Raw genomic sequence first — 13,061 nt, 5'->3', positions numbered from 1 at the left:
TTTGCCCGCCTCGCCCACAGAGGCGGAGCAGCCACAGCCATCTTCGTTACCCCAAACACCGCCACCCCTCGGCGGCCCGCAAGTGCCAGAGGACCTCTGCAAAACAGAGCCTGCCCAGGTATATTTAAAAAAGTACCCAACTCGCCTGTACAGTGGGGTAAGGCGCTCATTTTGCAGCTCATGGTTTCAAAACCGAGATTGGCTGGAATATTCATGTAAAAAAGATGCCATCTTCTGCTATGCCTGTAGACATTTCAGTTCAGGTAAGTCAGATGCCTTCACCACAACAACTGGCGCCATGCTCTTATAGGCTACGTGATAAGGGACTGGGAAGGCATAATCAAGCAAAGAGCACAGATCCATAGCTCTCTTAATGTTGCTCTCAAAGTGCACCAGATTGATGGTTTTAACTTCAATATTTAAAAAAAAATCTTCCCGGGGGAGCATACCCCCGGACCCCCCCAGAGGAGGTGAGGACCCCCATAGAGGGTGTTAGGTACACTCCCCACTTATAAAAATAGCACTTTACCACTGCACCCTCTCTAATCTCAGATGCACCCTTAGTAATTTTGTTCTGGAACCGGGCCTGGTTCATGGTAAAGACAAGTGGCAGCTGTTATCACCCAGTTTACAGCGGTTTTGTTTGTGATGCATTTTAAGCATCAATGATTCTTCTGTCACCGTGAATGTTTCAAAATGTAGCCAACGGTGAAATGTTTCGATGAAGGCCAAACCCATCAGTAGTTATTAATCGGTGACTCGCTTTTTTCACTTGTCATGTGATCATCCCTGCAGGTGGTCATTTAGTCTCAGTCTGAAACAGATCACTGATCACTCAGCTCACTAGACTACACCAGTGGTTCTCAAACTTTGTCTGTCTTTGGAAAAAAAAAAAGTCGGGGCCCGCCCAACACAAATAGTCAGGCTCAGTGGCGGCGCCAGAGATTTATTTTGGGGGTGCTGTGGGGTAGCTTGACGTTTCATAGAGGGTGCTCAAACATTTAGGGTTTCCCATTAAGGTACCGGGCGCTAGTGGAATTTTCTACTGCAACACTCCCCACGCATATACACAATGTTCCCGCGACTGTTACACTGAAGGCTAATCAGCTCACGGCATATAGGTGTAAGCAGGGGTAAAGTGCTATTTTTATAGGTGGTGTGTGGACCTCACATAGGGGGGTCCACACACTGGGCAAGCTCCCCAGGGAAGATTTTTTAAATATTAAAGTTAAAAGCATCAATCTGGTGCACTTTGAGAGCAAAATGAAGAGATCTATGGATACATCTCTCAACACAGAACTGTAAACAGATTTACTATTTCTTTATGGATATTTTACAAATCACTCCCCTTTTAAACTTTATTCATTTTTTAATGTCATATAGTATTTCATACCTGTGTAATATATGTTGGATTCGCTTCAGGTGTGGCAGGAAACACTACCACTTTGTCAGAACCTTCCAATATATACAGAGGCAGCTTTGTACAAAATATAGGGCAATCTTTATTTTAACAACACAGTTAATTGGTAAGAGGAGAGGAGAGAACAAGAGGAAGCGAGTCCACGGGGCACCAGAAACCCCCACTAGACTGTGGAGTCCACTTTTAAATACACTTCAGCAGGGCTAGTTTTACTAGCGTTTAACGCGGCACACCACACCAAGAACACGGCATGCAAACACCCTCTGCCGGAGGCACACTAGGCAAAATGAACACACACAGCACACACACTGCAATGACCCAACCAACAATTTAGGGCGAAAGCTCCAATTCGTGGTAGCCTCTCCCCTGCTGCTCTCCTTCCATACACTGTAAACTGAGTCACTACAGCTGGTGTCCGTGTGGCTTGGGCACCGCCGTGCGTAATATAAGGAGGGATCGCGGCTCGCACTCACTAAAACCCCGGCCCTGACTATCTATAGGAGGTAACAGGCCTCCCGATCCTGACACTCTAACGTCTTTCCTGTCTGGCTGTCTTCGTCGCCGGCAGCTCTATCCGCTGCGAACGACACCCTCCCACCCAAAAGAGTGCCGAGTCACATGTAGCGTCCTCCAACCTCCATTCACAGTTCTCCACTGCCTTTTCTCTCTCCGCTGTCAGTTTCCCAGCTGTGAGTTCCTCCGCTGATTAACTATGGAAGCCCATTTCCGCCACTTGAAAAAAATAAAATCCCCATGAAAAGTCATAATTATGAGATAAAAAAGTCGAAATAATGAGATAAAAAGTCATAATTATGAGATAAGAAAGTCGAAATTATGAGATAAAAAGTCATAATAATGAGATAAAAAGTCATAATTATGAGATAAAAAAGTCGAAATAATGAGATAAAAAGTCATAATTATGAGATAAGAAAGTCGAAATAATGAGATAAAAAGTCATAATTATGAGATAAAAAGTCATAATAATGAGATAAAAAGTCATAATTATGAGATAAGAAGTGCGCATGCGCTGCAGTGGCGCTGTCTTCAAAGGTTCCTTCATCACCTTGCTGCTCTCCACCATGCAAACGGCATCTAGTAGAGATGTTAAGATTCACCGATTCGCATCGGCATAAACGTTCAAGATGCGAGTGCACCGGTTGAAAGAGTGCACATCGGCTACAGTTTGGGTTGAACCGGGTTGAACTCGCGATGCATCGATTGCGTCAACGCTCAGCAGAGACGATCTTTGATTTGGATATTTGCTTCGCCCGAGGCCGAGAGTCTCAGTTATCAACACACACGGAAGTTGAGGAGAAAGAGAAACACAGCGCACCGAAAAATACCTACAAATCAAACGTTTGGCAACACTTCGGATTGTTCAAGAAAGACGGTGTAATAATCCTTTATGCTATATAGTTGACGCAGGTCATGAAGAGTAATAAGGTATCCGTAGACCTTTGTATGAGGTATCTTTATTACTCAACAGGTCTACAGCCATGATACATAGATCCGTCCTCGATGCGGGCTTGCATACACACAGTATCACTCCGCAGCCGCACCCCATCAGTAACGTCCTGATGGTATATGTGCGCGGCACTATATACTCAACTTGAAAAATCGCTCGCAAATTGTAAACGATGCCGAGCCGCTTTAAAGTACACAAGTAGTACGAGGAACTTAGCGACGCACATAAAGAGGCGACATGGGGTCTGCGGCTGAAAAGAGAAACCTTAAAGTTAGACATATGAGTTAAATCACTCAGTGAGGTGATCTGTCAGAGAGAGTGGTGTTTAGTTTACAGCAGCCTGTGACGGTCAATAATAATTTAAATGTCTTCCTTACTGTAAGCAGTTATGAAATACCTGTTTGTGAAAGGTTATTTGTATTCTTTATTGTTCATATAGAACCCACTGCTTTCTGCTCACTGGTGAGTCAGCCTATGAATGAGTGTTAAGCACATCAGGCTGGCAGCTGTATGGGCATTGCACTATGGTAGCTGTTATTTGCACATTGTTAATCATGAGCAATGCATCCTTACATTGTTTAACTGTGAGGTGTTATACAATTGTACTGTACTCTGGAGAGCTTTTAAAGTTAAAAAAATAAACGGCATGATGGGATGTGCAGTACCAAATATGTAAAGCACTTTTTTGTTAATGTATGATTTGCTGCATATAAGGAATAAAACAAAAATCCTCTGTCGTACCAAATTGAAGTATCATTATTTTTGCATTGTGTTGAATCGTATCGCACCGAATCGCATAATATTGAATCAAATCGTATCGAACTGTATCGCAACAGGGGTGAATCGTATCGTATCGTATCACCTGGTGTTTCAAATGTATCGTTAATGTATCGTATCGTGGCAACATATCGAGATGCGCATCGCATCGGCCTCAGTGATGGAGATGCACATCCCTAGCATCTAGTCCTAAATAAGGTAACTATTACAGGTGACTTTTGTAAATGTTAGATGTTAAATATAGCCTATATTGCAGCTACACTACAACAATGCAGTTCATAGCTTTGACATTACCTGTTATGAATAGAATATATATGCCTATAGTTTTGTAGTAACGTTCACGGGTTAGAGTTAGAGCAACTCACAGCAGCAGTATGCCTACACTATTGTCATTAGTGGCGTGAACGTTACCACAAAACTATAGGCATATATATTATAGTTCATAACGGGTAATGTCAAAGCTATAAACTGCATTGTTGTAGTTTAGCTGCAATATAGGCTATATGTAACATCTAACATTTACAAAAGTCACCTGTAATAGTTACCTTATTTAGGACTAGATAGATGCTGTTTGCATGGTGGAGAGCAGCAAGGTGATGAAGGGACCTTTAAAGACAGCGCCACTGCAGCACATGCGCACTTCTTATCTCATAATTATGACTTTTTATCTCATTATTTCGACTTTCTTATCTCATAATTATGACTTTTTATCTCATTATGACTTTTTATCTCATTATTTCGACTTTTTTATCTCATTATTATGACTTTTTATCTCATTATTTCGACTTTCTTATCTCATTATTATGACTTTTTATCTCATTATTTCGACTTTTCATGGGGGATTTTATTTTTTTCAAGTGGCGGAAATGGGCTTCCATACATACAGACGTAATAGTACGGTTTCATATTATTTTCGAATCAATAATTTTTCAAAATATGATTTTTTTTAAATAACCATTTTTCCTCCTGGTCTCTCGCGCCCCCCACTTTGAGAACCACTGGACTACACTAATGTCATATGTTGAAAGGACACACAGTTTATAACCAGAACACACAACAAATGTTTTTTTTATCTTTTAATACTATGTCTTCATGTTAAGCTTCACTGGACATTTGAAACACTAAGGACACTCCCAGCTGATGCTTCCTGACTTTTATACATTTATAAGTAAACATTCAAAACTCCTTCAGCGTCGAGTTGACCGACGAGCAGCTCAAACTGTACAACCCTAAATGATGTGCGTTTTGTAAACACTGTCCATGATGCTCAAGTGAAAACCACATTCAGGTTTAGCTGTGATTGAAAGCTTGACTGACAGGAGAGACGCAATCTGTGTTGTAGAATGTAGAAGACAACATTTTGACCTAACTCATCAATGAATTAGATGCATAGTATTTTCTCTCTTTACAATACAACAATATCTTTTATCAGGTCTCTTTACAGCTCTTACGACTATAATGTGTGATGTAGTGATTGCAGCCATCTGTACCTGATCAGTCCAATACTTGATCCCTCAGCTTACTGCCTTACAGTAATCAACATGTCTTAGTCCCAGGACACATTTGGGCAGTTTTTTTATACTAATGGTTAGATTTATTAGATATATATTAGATGACTTTTTGTAGTTTAAATGATCTCTTTCAGTAGCTAGTTAGAACATCCTGTTAACTGTAAGAAAGTTAAATCCTATTCAATACATTGTATCTGGTGTAGTCAATCAGATAAACATTTAAACACACAAATACTAGAGCCGTTATTCATTTCAAGTGCATTCAAACACATGTAATCAAAGCCACTAGGCTATACTTGTACTGTGTTAGACCTGCAGCGCTGTGGAGAGCACTCACACTGAATCAGATCTCTCATCACGATCAACAGCGACACGGAAGACTGCTGAGGTCAGCATTATTCAAAAGCCAATTTGAGACAGACACTGGCATTCGCACCCTGACAGGAACATTTTGTAAAGAGCATTTTCCTCCAGGGTTTGTTACAGGGCTCCATTTTAGCTGCACAAATCATTAGTTAGATCTAAATATAAAAGACATTGAGGATATTAATACCCGCAAATATCACTCCGCTAGGCTTTGAACAATCCTCACAAATAAATCTACAATATTGTATGATTATAATCTATTTCAAGACTTGAGGTGTAGTAGCAGGGATTCAGATGAAGAACTCATCATCCGTCTTGTGTGTGTGTGCTGACAGCAGCTCAGCAGTAGTCCTGCTCTCTATGAAGGGTCCTCTGGAGGGGCTTTGTCTTGACGTCACAGTCCTGCCGCTACAGGCCTTCCTGGCTGCGTGCGTACATCCCGCGGAGCCCCAAGTCCCGGAGGAGACCTGAGGGTGTTTGTGTGTCCATGGCAGACACTCAATCAGCTCCTTGGCCAGACCCTGGACAGCTGAAGCCCCCACAGCTGCAGGTCTCTCAGGGTGAGGAGTCATCAACAGCTCCACGGAGGAAGAGCGAGTAAGTATTTTGACTGCCGAGTCTGAGAGCAGTGAGACTCCGGTGTCTACGTTGATCTCTGGCTCCTCCTCATCCTCTTCCAGGAGGAGATGGGACAGAGAGCGGGTGATGGAGGGGTGCAGGGGGGAGTCAGGGTGATGGGGGGTGGAGGGGCGCAGGGGGGAGTTGGGGTGATGGGTGATGGAGGGGCGCAGGGGGGAGTTGGGGTGATGGGTGATGGAGGGGCGCAGGGGGGAGTTGGGGTGATGGGTGATGGAGGGACGCAGGGGGGAGTCGGGGTGATGGGTGATAGAGGGGCGCAGGAGGGAGTCGGGGTGATGGGTGATGGAGGGGCGCAGGGGGGAGTTGGGGTGATGGGTGATGGAGGGACGCAGGGGGGAGTCGGGGTGATGGGTGATAGAGGGGCGCAGGAGGGAGTCGGGGTGATGGGTGATGGAGGGGCGCAGGGGGGAGTCGGGGTGATGGGTGATGGAGGGGCGCAGGGGGGAGTCGGGGTGATGGGTGATGGAGGGGCGCAGGGGGGAGTCGGGGTGATTGGGGGTGGAGGGGGGTGCAGGGCTGCTGCGCTGGGAGGAGTAACAGGAGCTGCCTGGAGGGGTGCTGCTGCAGCAGCTCCCTGACCCCTGGCTCTCTGCTACCCCCCCTCCATAAAGTTTCTCCAGGGCGGGGTCACTGCGCGGTCTGAGGCCTGCTGGGACACAAAAGAGGGCACTGAGAAACGTTGGCTATTGAACTATGCTCAAATGGTATTCAAAATGCAATTTCATTGTCTAAACTTTTTTTACATTTAGTGTAAGGTTTATTTAATTTCATCAAAGTCTGTAAAAAAAGGAAAAGTATTGAGTAATTGAAAGTATGTCCTAAAAACTGTCTAGTAGCATAATATTCAATAACAAAAATCAAAACGATGTGCATCAAAAAGTCAACAAATGGTCAAAGTAAAGCATTCCACACTCGGAAAAACGATCTATCTATCTATTTTGCTTATCTGCAGCATATATATGTATGTGTGTATGTATACAGTAGTCTGTACGAGTATATGTATATTCATATGTATTACATGCATATATATTCATTTAACAATGTTTCTGTTAACTAATCTTGTGTATGAGGTAGGGGTCGACCGCCTGGCCGATTATCGGGGCCGATATTCCGCATTTGACCGATTATCGGTATCGGCCTTTTTTTTAATCAAATTGCCGATAAAACTTCGGCTCTGATGCGGCCTTTCCCTGTTGGTGTCTCTGGGGACAGGTTTTGGGGGGTGGACTCAGTGTGTGTGTACTGACCCTGCCTGTGTGTGTGCCGGGGCGTTGTGAGGCTGCAGGGCGACAGGCAGGGGCCCTGGGCCGGGCTCCTGAGCTGCACCCCTCGGGGGGGCACGCTGGGGCAGGTCAGGGGGAAAGCACAGGTCAGAGGTCGCTGAGGCTGAGCCGGGGTTTTCACCTGCAGCACGGAGGGACAGAAGGGGGGGGATTATGATTTACACCAAGACCACAGAGATTTAGACAAGTTAAGTCACTTTGACGGAATTAACATACACGCATCTTACATATGGCTACCGAGTCCGACAGCTCAGAGCCTGTTCTGTGAGAGAATGCAACCACATGTCCATCTGATTTCATCTCACTGAGAGAATGAGTATGACATCATTTAAATGAAGATATTAATTTGATACTAATTTGAAGCTACTCAGTATTCCCTATACGGAAAGTGGCCAACTCCATACTGTGTAGAGCTTTTTCAGTTCTAAAAATAACTTTTAGTAGCACAAAGATCCCACTCTCTGGACTGTCCAACTCGTGAGATAATATAGAGTCAACACCTCCAGCAAACTGCTGTGTGCTATGTGACAAACCTCATGACTAAACCTGACATAAATATAGTGAACGCTGTTCCTATATCCACTGTTATCTAGCATGTTGTGGAAAGGATGGAGCAGACTCAAATATTTAAAATTCATACCAATCAGTCATTAAGCCTCATGTAAAACATTCATTAAGCGTCAGGCAGCATGAAGCATGTGCACATTTTGACACATTTGCTGTGGCATTTAAACATTCCCTTACCTGGAAGAGAACTTTGTTTCCATCCAGGTCCTCTGTCTGCCAGCGGGAGCCACTGATGGGGGTGCAGGGGTTGGGCAGCAGAGGGACTAGCTGGCCTATTTCCTCCACACTAAACTGCAGCACGGCAGAGCTGCAGGGCTCCACCCGGACCCCTGGAGACAGCTGTTTTAACGCCAGCTGCATGCACAGCCCCGGCTCTGTGTGGGAAAAGTGATTTTAGAGCTTGTTGAGGATTTTCTTTCCTTCTATTTATAAAAGAAAATCTAAGTCAGGCACATTATCAGAAATTGTTTCAACCAAACTACCGGACATTGAAAAGAAAACTCTTTTTCTTCTATTCTTGGTCTTTTCACTGAGATTCCAAGGCTTACCACCACCATGGACATATAACACTCAGTCGCTGTTACACCCTATTGACAATTTCACCATGTCCATTTACGTATTTCTGATTTATTTAAGTAGGTTGTTTAAATGGATATGTATATATATATAAATAATGTACTACTCATATTTGTATATATTTTATTTTTAGGCTAGTTATGTATTTACTTTTTTATAGTAATATCTGTTTGCATCATCTTGATTATTTATTTTATCCGTTTTATTGTACTTTTTTTTTTACATTTGTATAGTTATTTTGCAGGAAAAACAAAATAGCATTCAATATATTTGTCAAAAAAACTTCATCCTTAAAGTTGGACTTGTTGAGATACATATGTTCTATTTTTAGTATAGAATATAAACACTTTAAAAAATCAAAGAGTAACCCTCTTAAGCCGTACCTGTGTGGAGCGTGAACCAGCAGAAGCCGGTCTTCTGCTCCTCCGCCTGCCGCTGCAGCACCGTCTCATAGAGCCGCACGGCATCCTCGTAGTTGTCGTATCCACTGTAGAGTGTCACACGAAGTATCTCTCCTCCACAGTGGACTGGGCGCACCCCCCACACAGGCATGCCTGCCCCCAAACTGTAGAAGTCTCTGCTGGGCAGGAGGTAGGGCTGCAGCATGGCGTTGGAGGACGAGCTGTTGGAGATGATGTGGACCCCCCCGGTCTGGCTGCCGCACGTCTCAGTGTGGTGGTACTGCCAGGGCGGGTGCTGGAAGAAGTCCAGCACTTTGAGGATCCGCTCCTCACCGTAGGCCTCATGGAGGAAGAAGGTGATGGCCACAGAAGGGTAGCCTGAAACATTATTTGGAAAGATATTTATTCTCAATCAAACTGAATAAAAACAGATGCAGTTGGCAAGAGGAATTTTTGTGGGATGACATTGTTTACTTCATACAGAAAGGAAATGCATTGAGAGAATGGCATTTGTTGTTGACATGAAAATGGTTGACATTTCCATCATGTTTTGAGGTCTCACATATGGAAATGATTATAATTTTTTTAAATACTTAAGGTTTTACTAGCACAACCACATTTTGCATGCCTGCAAATTAAATGCCTAAAACCTGACAGTAAAACAAAATAGTATACAAGTATAATCAATACAACAGCACACAGTGAAGCTCCGTACCTGCCACAGGACAGAGGTGTGTGTAGCTCCTGAATGGGGAGGCCCTCTCGGACACGTGGAAGATGCGGAGGCTGGGGCAGAGCCAGCGGAGCAGGCGGTCCAGGCTGTGCTGCAGCAGCAGGGAGTCCCCGGGGTTGGCCAGCAGATGCAAGTTCATCGGCAGGAGCTGAGGCTGCCGCTGCTGCCTGACCCGACTGGTCACAAGCTCGACTAGGGTTCAATCACACAAATAAGTACTCAAAGATAGTTTGGACAGGTGCAAGCTTGCAAATGCTTAAACAGGGCAGCACAGAGCCGAAGTCATAATAACAAATGTCTATTTAGTTAAAGCTCCTTGGCACACTAATTGTACACATCAAGATCAGTTTCCTTGCAGTGGGTAATGTGACTCAGCTTGTCAAAACCGTTGTTTAAAGTCTTCTTTGGAAAGGCCACGTTACAACTTTTCTTGATTCTGGTTTACGGTGGACAAAGCAAATAGACAGTATTGTAACTAAAATGGGAAGGAGCATAGCTGTGATGAGAAAATGTACAAAGTATGTAACACCAACCACTTTGCAACAAGTCATTCAGTCTCTGGTTTTGTCACATCTTGAGTACTGTCCGGTCATATGGTCATCAGCAGCAAAAACACATATACAGAAATGACAAATAGCTCAAAACAAGGCTGCCAGACTAGCTCTCCACTGTTCGAAGCGCACTCATATTGGAGTTATGCATTGAAACCTATCATGGCTTCCGGTTGAGAAACGTCTGCAATCTCGTGTTATCACTTTTCTAAAAAATGTCCAATTTAGCAATAAAACACTGTATTTGTAATAGTTTACACAAGAGACGAGCATGACCATAAGACTAGACAAGCTACATCAGGCCATCTACGGGCACCTAAACCCAGGACACATCTTCTGAAATCTTCTGTGTCTTATAGAGCTATAAAGGAATGGAACTCATTGCCAAACTACCTTGCTGAAATAGAGTCCAGAGCCTTTCAAGAAGAGATTGAAGGGCCATCTACTAATGACCATGTACACTTGTGAGCTGTGAGCTGTGAGCCCTAATTTAATTTGATCTCATGCTTCGTACTGGTGGGTGTCTCGTGCATTCATCGTTGGCTGAGATTGATATTAAAAGTGGATGAGATTGTTGATGTTGGAAATTGTTGATGATATTGGTGATGTTGTTAATGATGTCAGGAATTATGTCTTGAATGTTGCTGTATTATTGTTGTATTGTTTTAAGTGTCGGACCCCAGGAAGAGTATCTTTTGTCAAGAGCAAAAGCTAATGGGGATCCTTAATAAACATAAACAACTGACAATACAATATTTTGGTTTGTGTTTTAGTATTAAGTTAAGTGTCAAAAAACGCACTGATGCTGCACTGTGTTTGGAAATACGGCAATTCCAGTATGTCTAATCTCCACTACTATACTATAAACTGCAGCCTCACTCTACTAAACTGTGTACAGTGTTTGTTCTGCGTAATATTTACCCCCATTGAAAGTGTTATATAATATACCAATCCAGGCTGAAACTGGGTCAAGTTTGAGGAACATGAACAGGGAATAGTCAAATAACAATAGAATTGCACAGTAGAGATGAGGCCGTTTACAAAATGAAATGAAATAACAGTCAACATGTATGCCATATGCATGAAGCTGCAAAGACTATAATAAAAAAGTCCCATGTGAGTCATGAGGGTTAAATTACAGAGTGCTCTTTAGCTTCTGTCTGACTGAAAGAGTACTTACTGTCAGAGGATGACATCATGCTGCAGTCAGATCTGAGACACAAAATAAAAACACACGAGTGATTACGTTCAATCTTAAACACTTTTTTTAGGCTGGAGTTCAGACCAAAATCTGTCTCCATCTTGTGGTGGTTGGCTTGGAAACGTGCCCCTTGGTCACCATGACAACACATTATCTGTTGTGAGCTAACATAAAAGTCAATTTATGAGAAAACACCTTAAATAATTAAACAGCTTTAAACACCCATAATTAAGTGCAAATAGGGATAACACATAGTTGCTTCTACTTTAATTAGTTAGCCCATTCAAGATGTATTCTCCTGGTGAACGTTAATTTCCATTGTGCCTGCAAAAAAGTTGGATAGCTAACGTTAGCCACATTAGCTAATGCCGATAAACAGTTATACTCACTCGGCAGTTTCAGCTCCAGAGTCCACGTTTTCATCGTAGGATCTCCTCTTTAACAGCGCCACTCTTCCAAACATCGTCCGGTAGCTTTACTTTCTTCCACATTGAGTCGAGCCATCTGCACAGAAGTTAGTCAGAGGAGCGGTGCGGCGGGCTGAGAGTGAAAAGCATCCCGTCGGATTTCTCTCCGCAGTCTGCTACTCCAGAAAAAAAAGAGGCACTCTTTTTTTGCCGGGACTGTGACGTCACCAGGCGCGGTTATGGGTACAAATCATACGTGTACACATCTTATATTTTGTAAAGAAAAACCTGAAACTAAAGAAGCTCTCAGAGGAAATACATGCTGGACTGTGTTTGAGGAGTTACTCGCTGAGGCTTTTATGCTAAAGTGTGGGCGAAAGGGAGCAGCACAAATTGCTTTCAATCCAAAGCCGTCTGCCTGATAATAACAGAGAGCAGATGGCATGTGTCTAACAATAAGAGAAGACAAAGGACACAGGCCAGACGGAGTGACAGATTTAAAAGTGTAGGGGACGTGTGGAGGGGGGGGGGGGGGCTCTAAATCCTGGAAATTAAAGACATTGTTTGTTAATGCCTTGTTAAGAGCATTAAACTCGCTTTTGGAGCACACCTCTTTTTGACCAGGTTATGACAGGATCTGCAAGACAGCACTCAGTTTCTTTTATTATGCGTTCAGTCTGTTTATATAACCAGCAGAAACTAACCCAGTTCAATAAAATACATCCTACAAATTACTTAGTGTTGAGAGACTCAAAGTGACCAATGGTGCATGGGTATCTTATTATAGCCTATTCAGTCTTTTTTTAAATCTGTACAGCTAGGCAAATTGATTTCCCGCTACCCTGCTCTCAGTGGTGGCTTTTTTGTAAATGTCTGAGAAAACTGTTTAATTGTCTTACTATGCACGTTGAGATGGAATAATCTGGGGGGGAAAATGTAAAACATTAAACATTTATATTTAGAGTGATGGAAATATTTAGAGTTTAAGGGCATCATGAAGCATGTGGCGATGGATGTCATGTGGTTGTTTTTCTTGTGTGTTAAACAGCTGTATGTTTCATACTGAATATCTACAACATGTATGTTTATAATGTGTTTTGTTTTTGTACAGCTGCTTGATTGGCCATGTCAGTCTTCTAAAATAGATTTGATCTCAATTGGATT

The 13,061-nt window shown here is 43.1% G+C and overlaps 1 protein-coding gene across 2 annotated transcripts; it reads right to left on the bottom strand.

Annotated features, from left to right (window-relative positions):
- Positions 1 to 4,756: 4,756 nt before the first annotated feature.
- On the bottom strand, positions 4,757 to 12,051 carry LOC117457658 (protein FAM124B). 2 transcript variants are annotated; one of them, XM_071205303.1, is made up of 8 exons: positions 11,880 to 12,051; positions 11,470 to 11,501; positions 9,721 to 9,930; positions 8,988 to 9,383; positions 8,206 to 8,402; positions 7,426 to 7,582; positions 6,650 to 6,827; positions 4,757 to 6,253 (listed from the first exon to the last, which is right to left on the bottom strand). In XM_071205303.1, the coding sequence occupies exons 1-8, from the start codon at positions 11,951 to 11,953 to the stop codon at positions 5,830 to 5,832; spliced, it is 1,668 nt and encodes a 555-aa protein (XP_071061404.1). In that variant the 5' UTR covers positions 11,954 to 12,051; the 3' UTR covers positions 4,757 to 5,829. The 2 variants fall into 2 exon arrangements, with proteins under 2 accessions (XP_071061404.1, XP_033953739.1); XM_034097848.2 differs by having other exon boundaries at positions 6,650 to 6,824.
- Between the last annotated feature and the right edge of the window lie 1,010 nt (positions 12,052 to 13,061).

This window comes from Pseudochaenichthys georgianus, chromosome 13 (genome assembly GCF_902827115.2).
Source record: "Pseudochaenichthys georgianus chromosome 13, fPseGeo1.2, whole genome shotgun sequence".
NCBI classification, from domain to species: Eukaryota; Metazoa; Chordata; class Actinopteri; order Perciformes; family Channichthyidae; genus Pseudochaenichthys; species Pseudochaenichthys georgianus.
The sequence above is the reverse complement of the archived record's forward strand: the minus strand, read 5'-3'. Positions and strand labels throughout refer to the sequence as shown.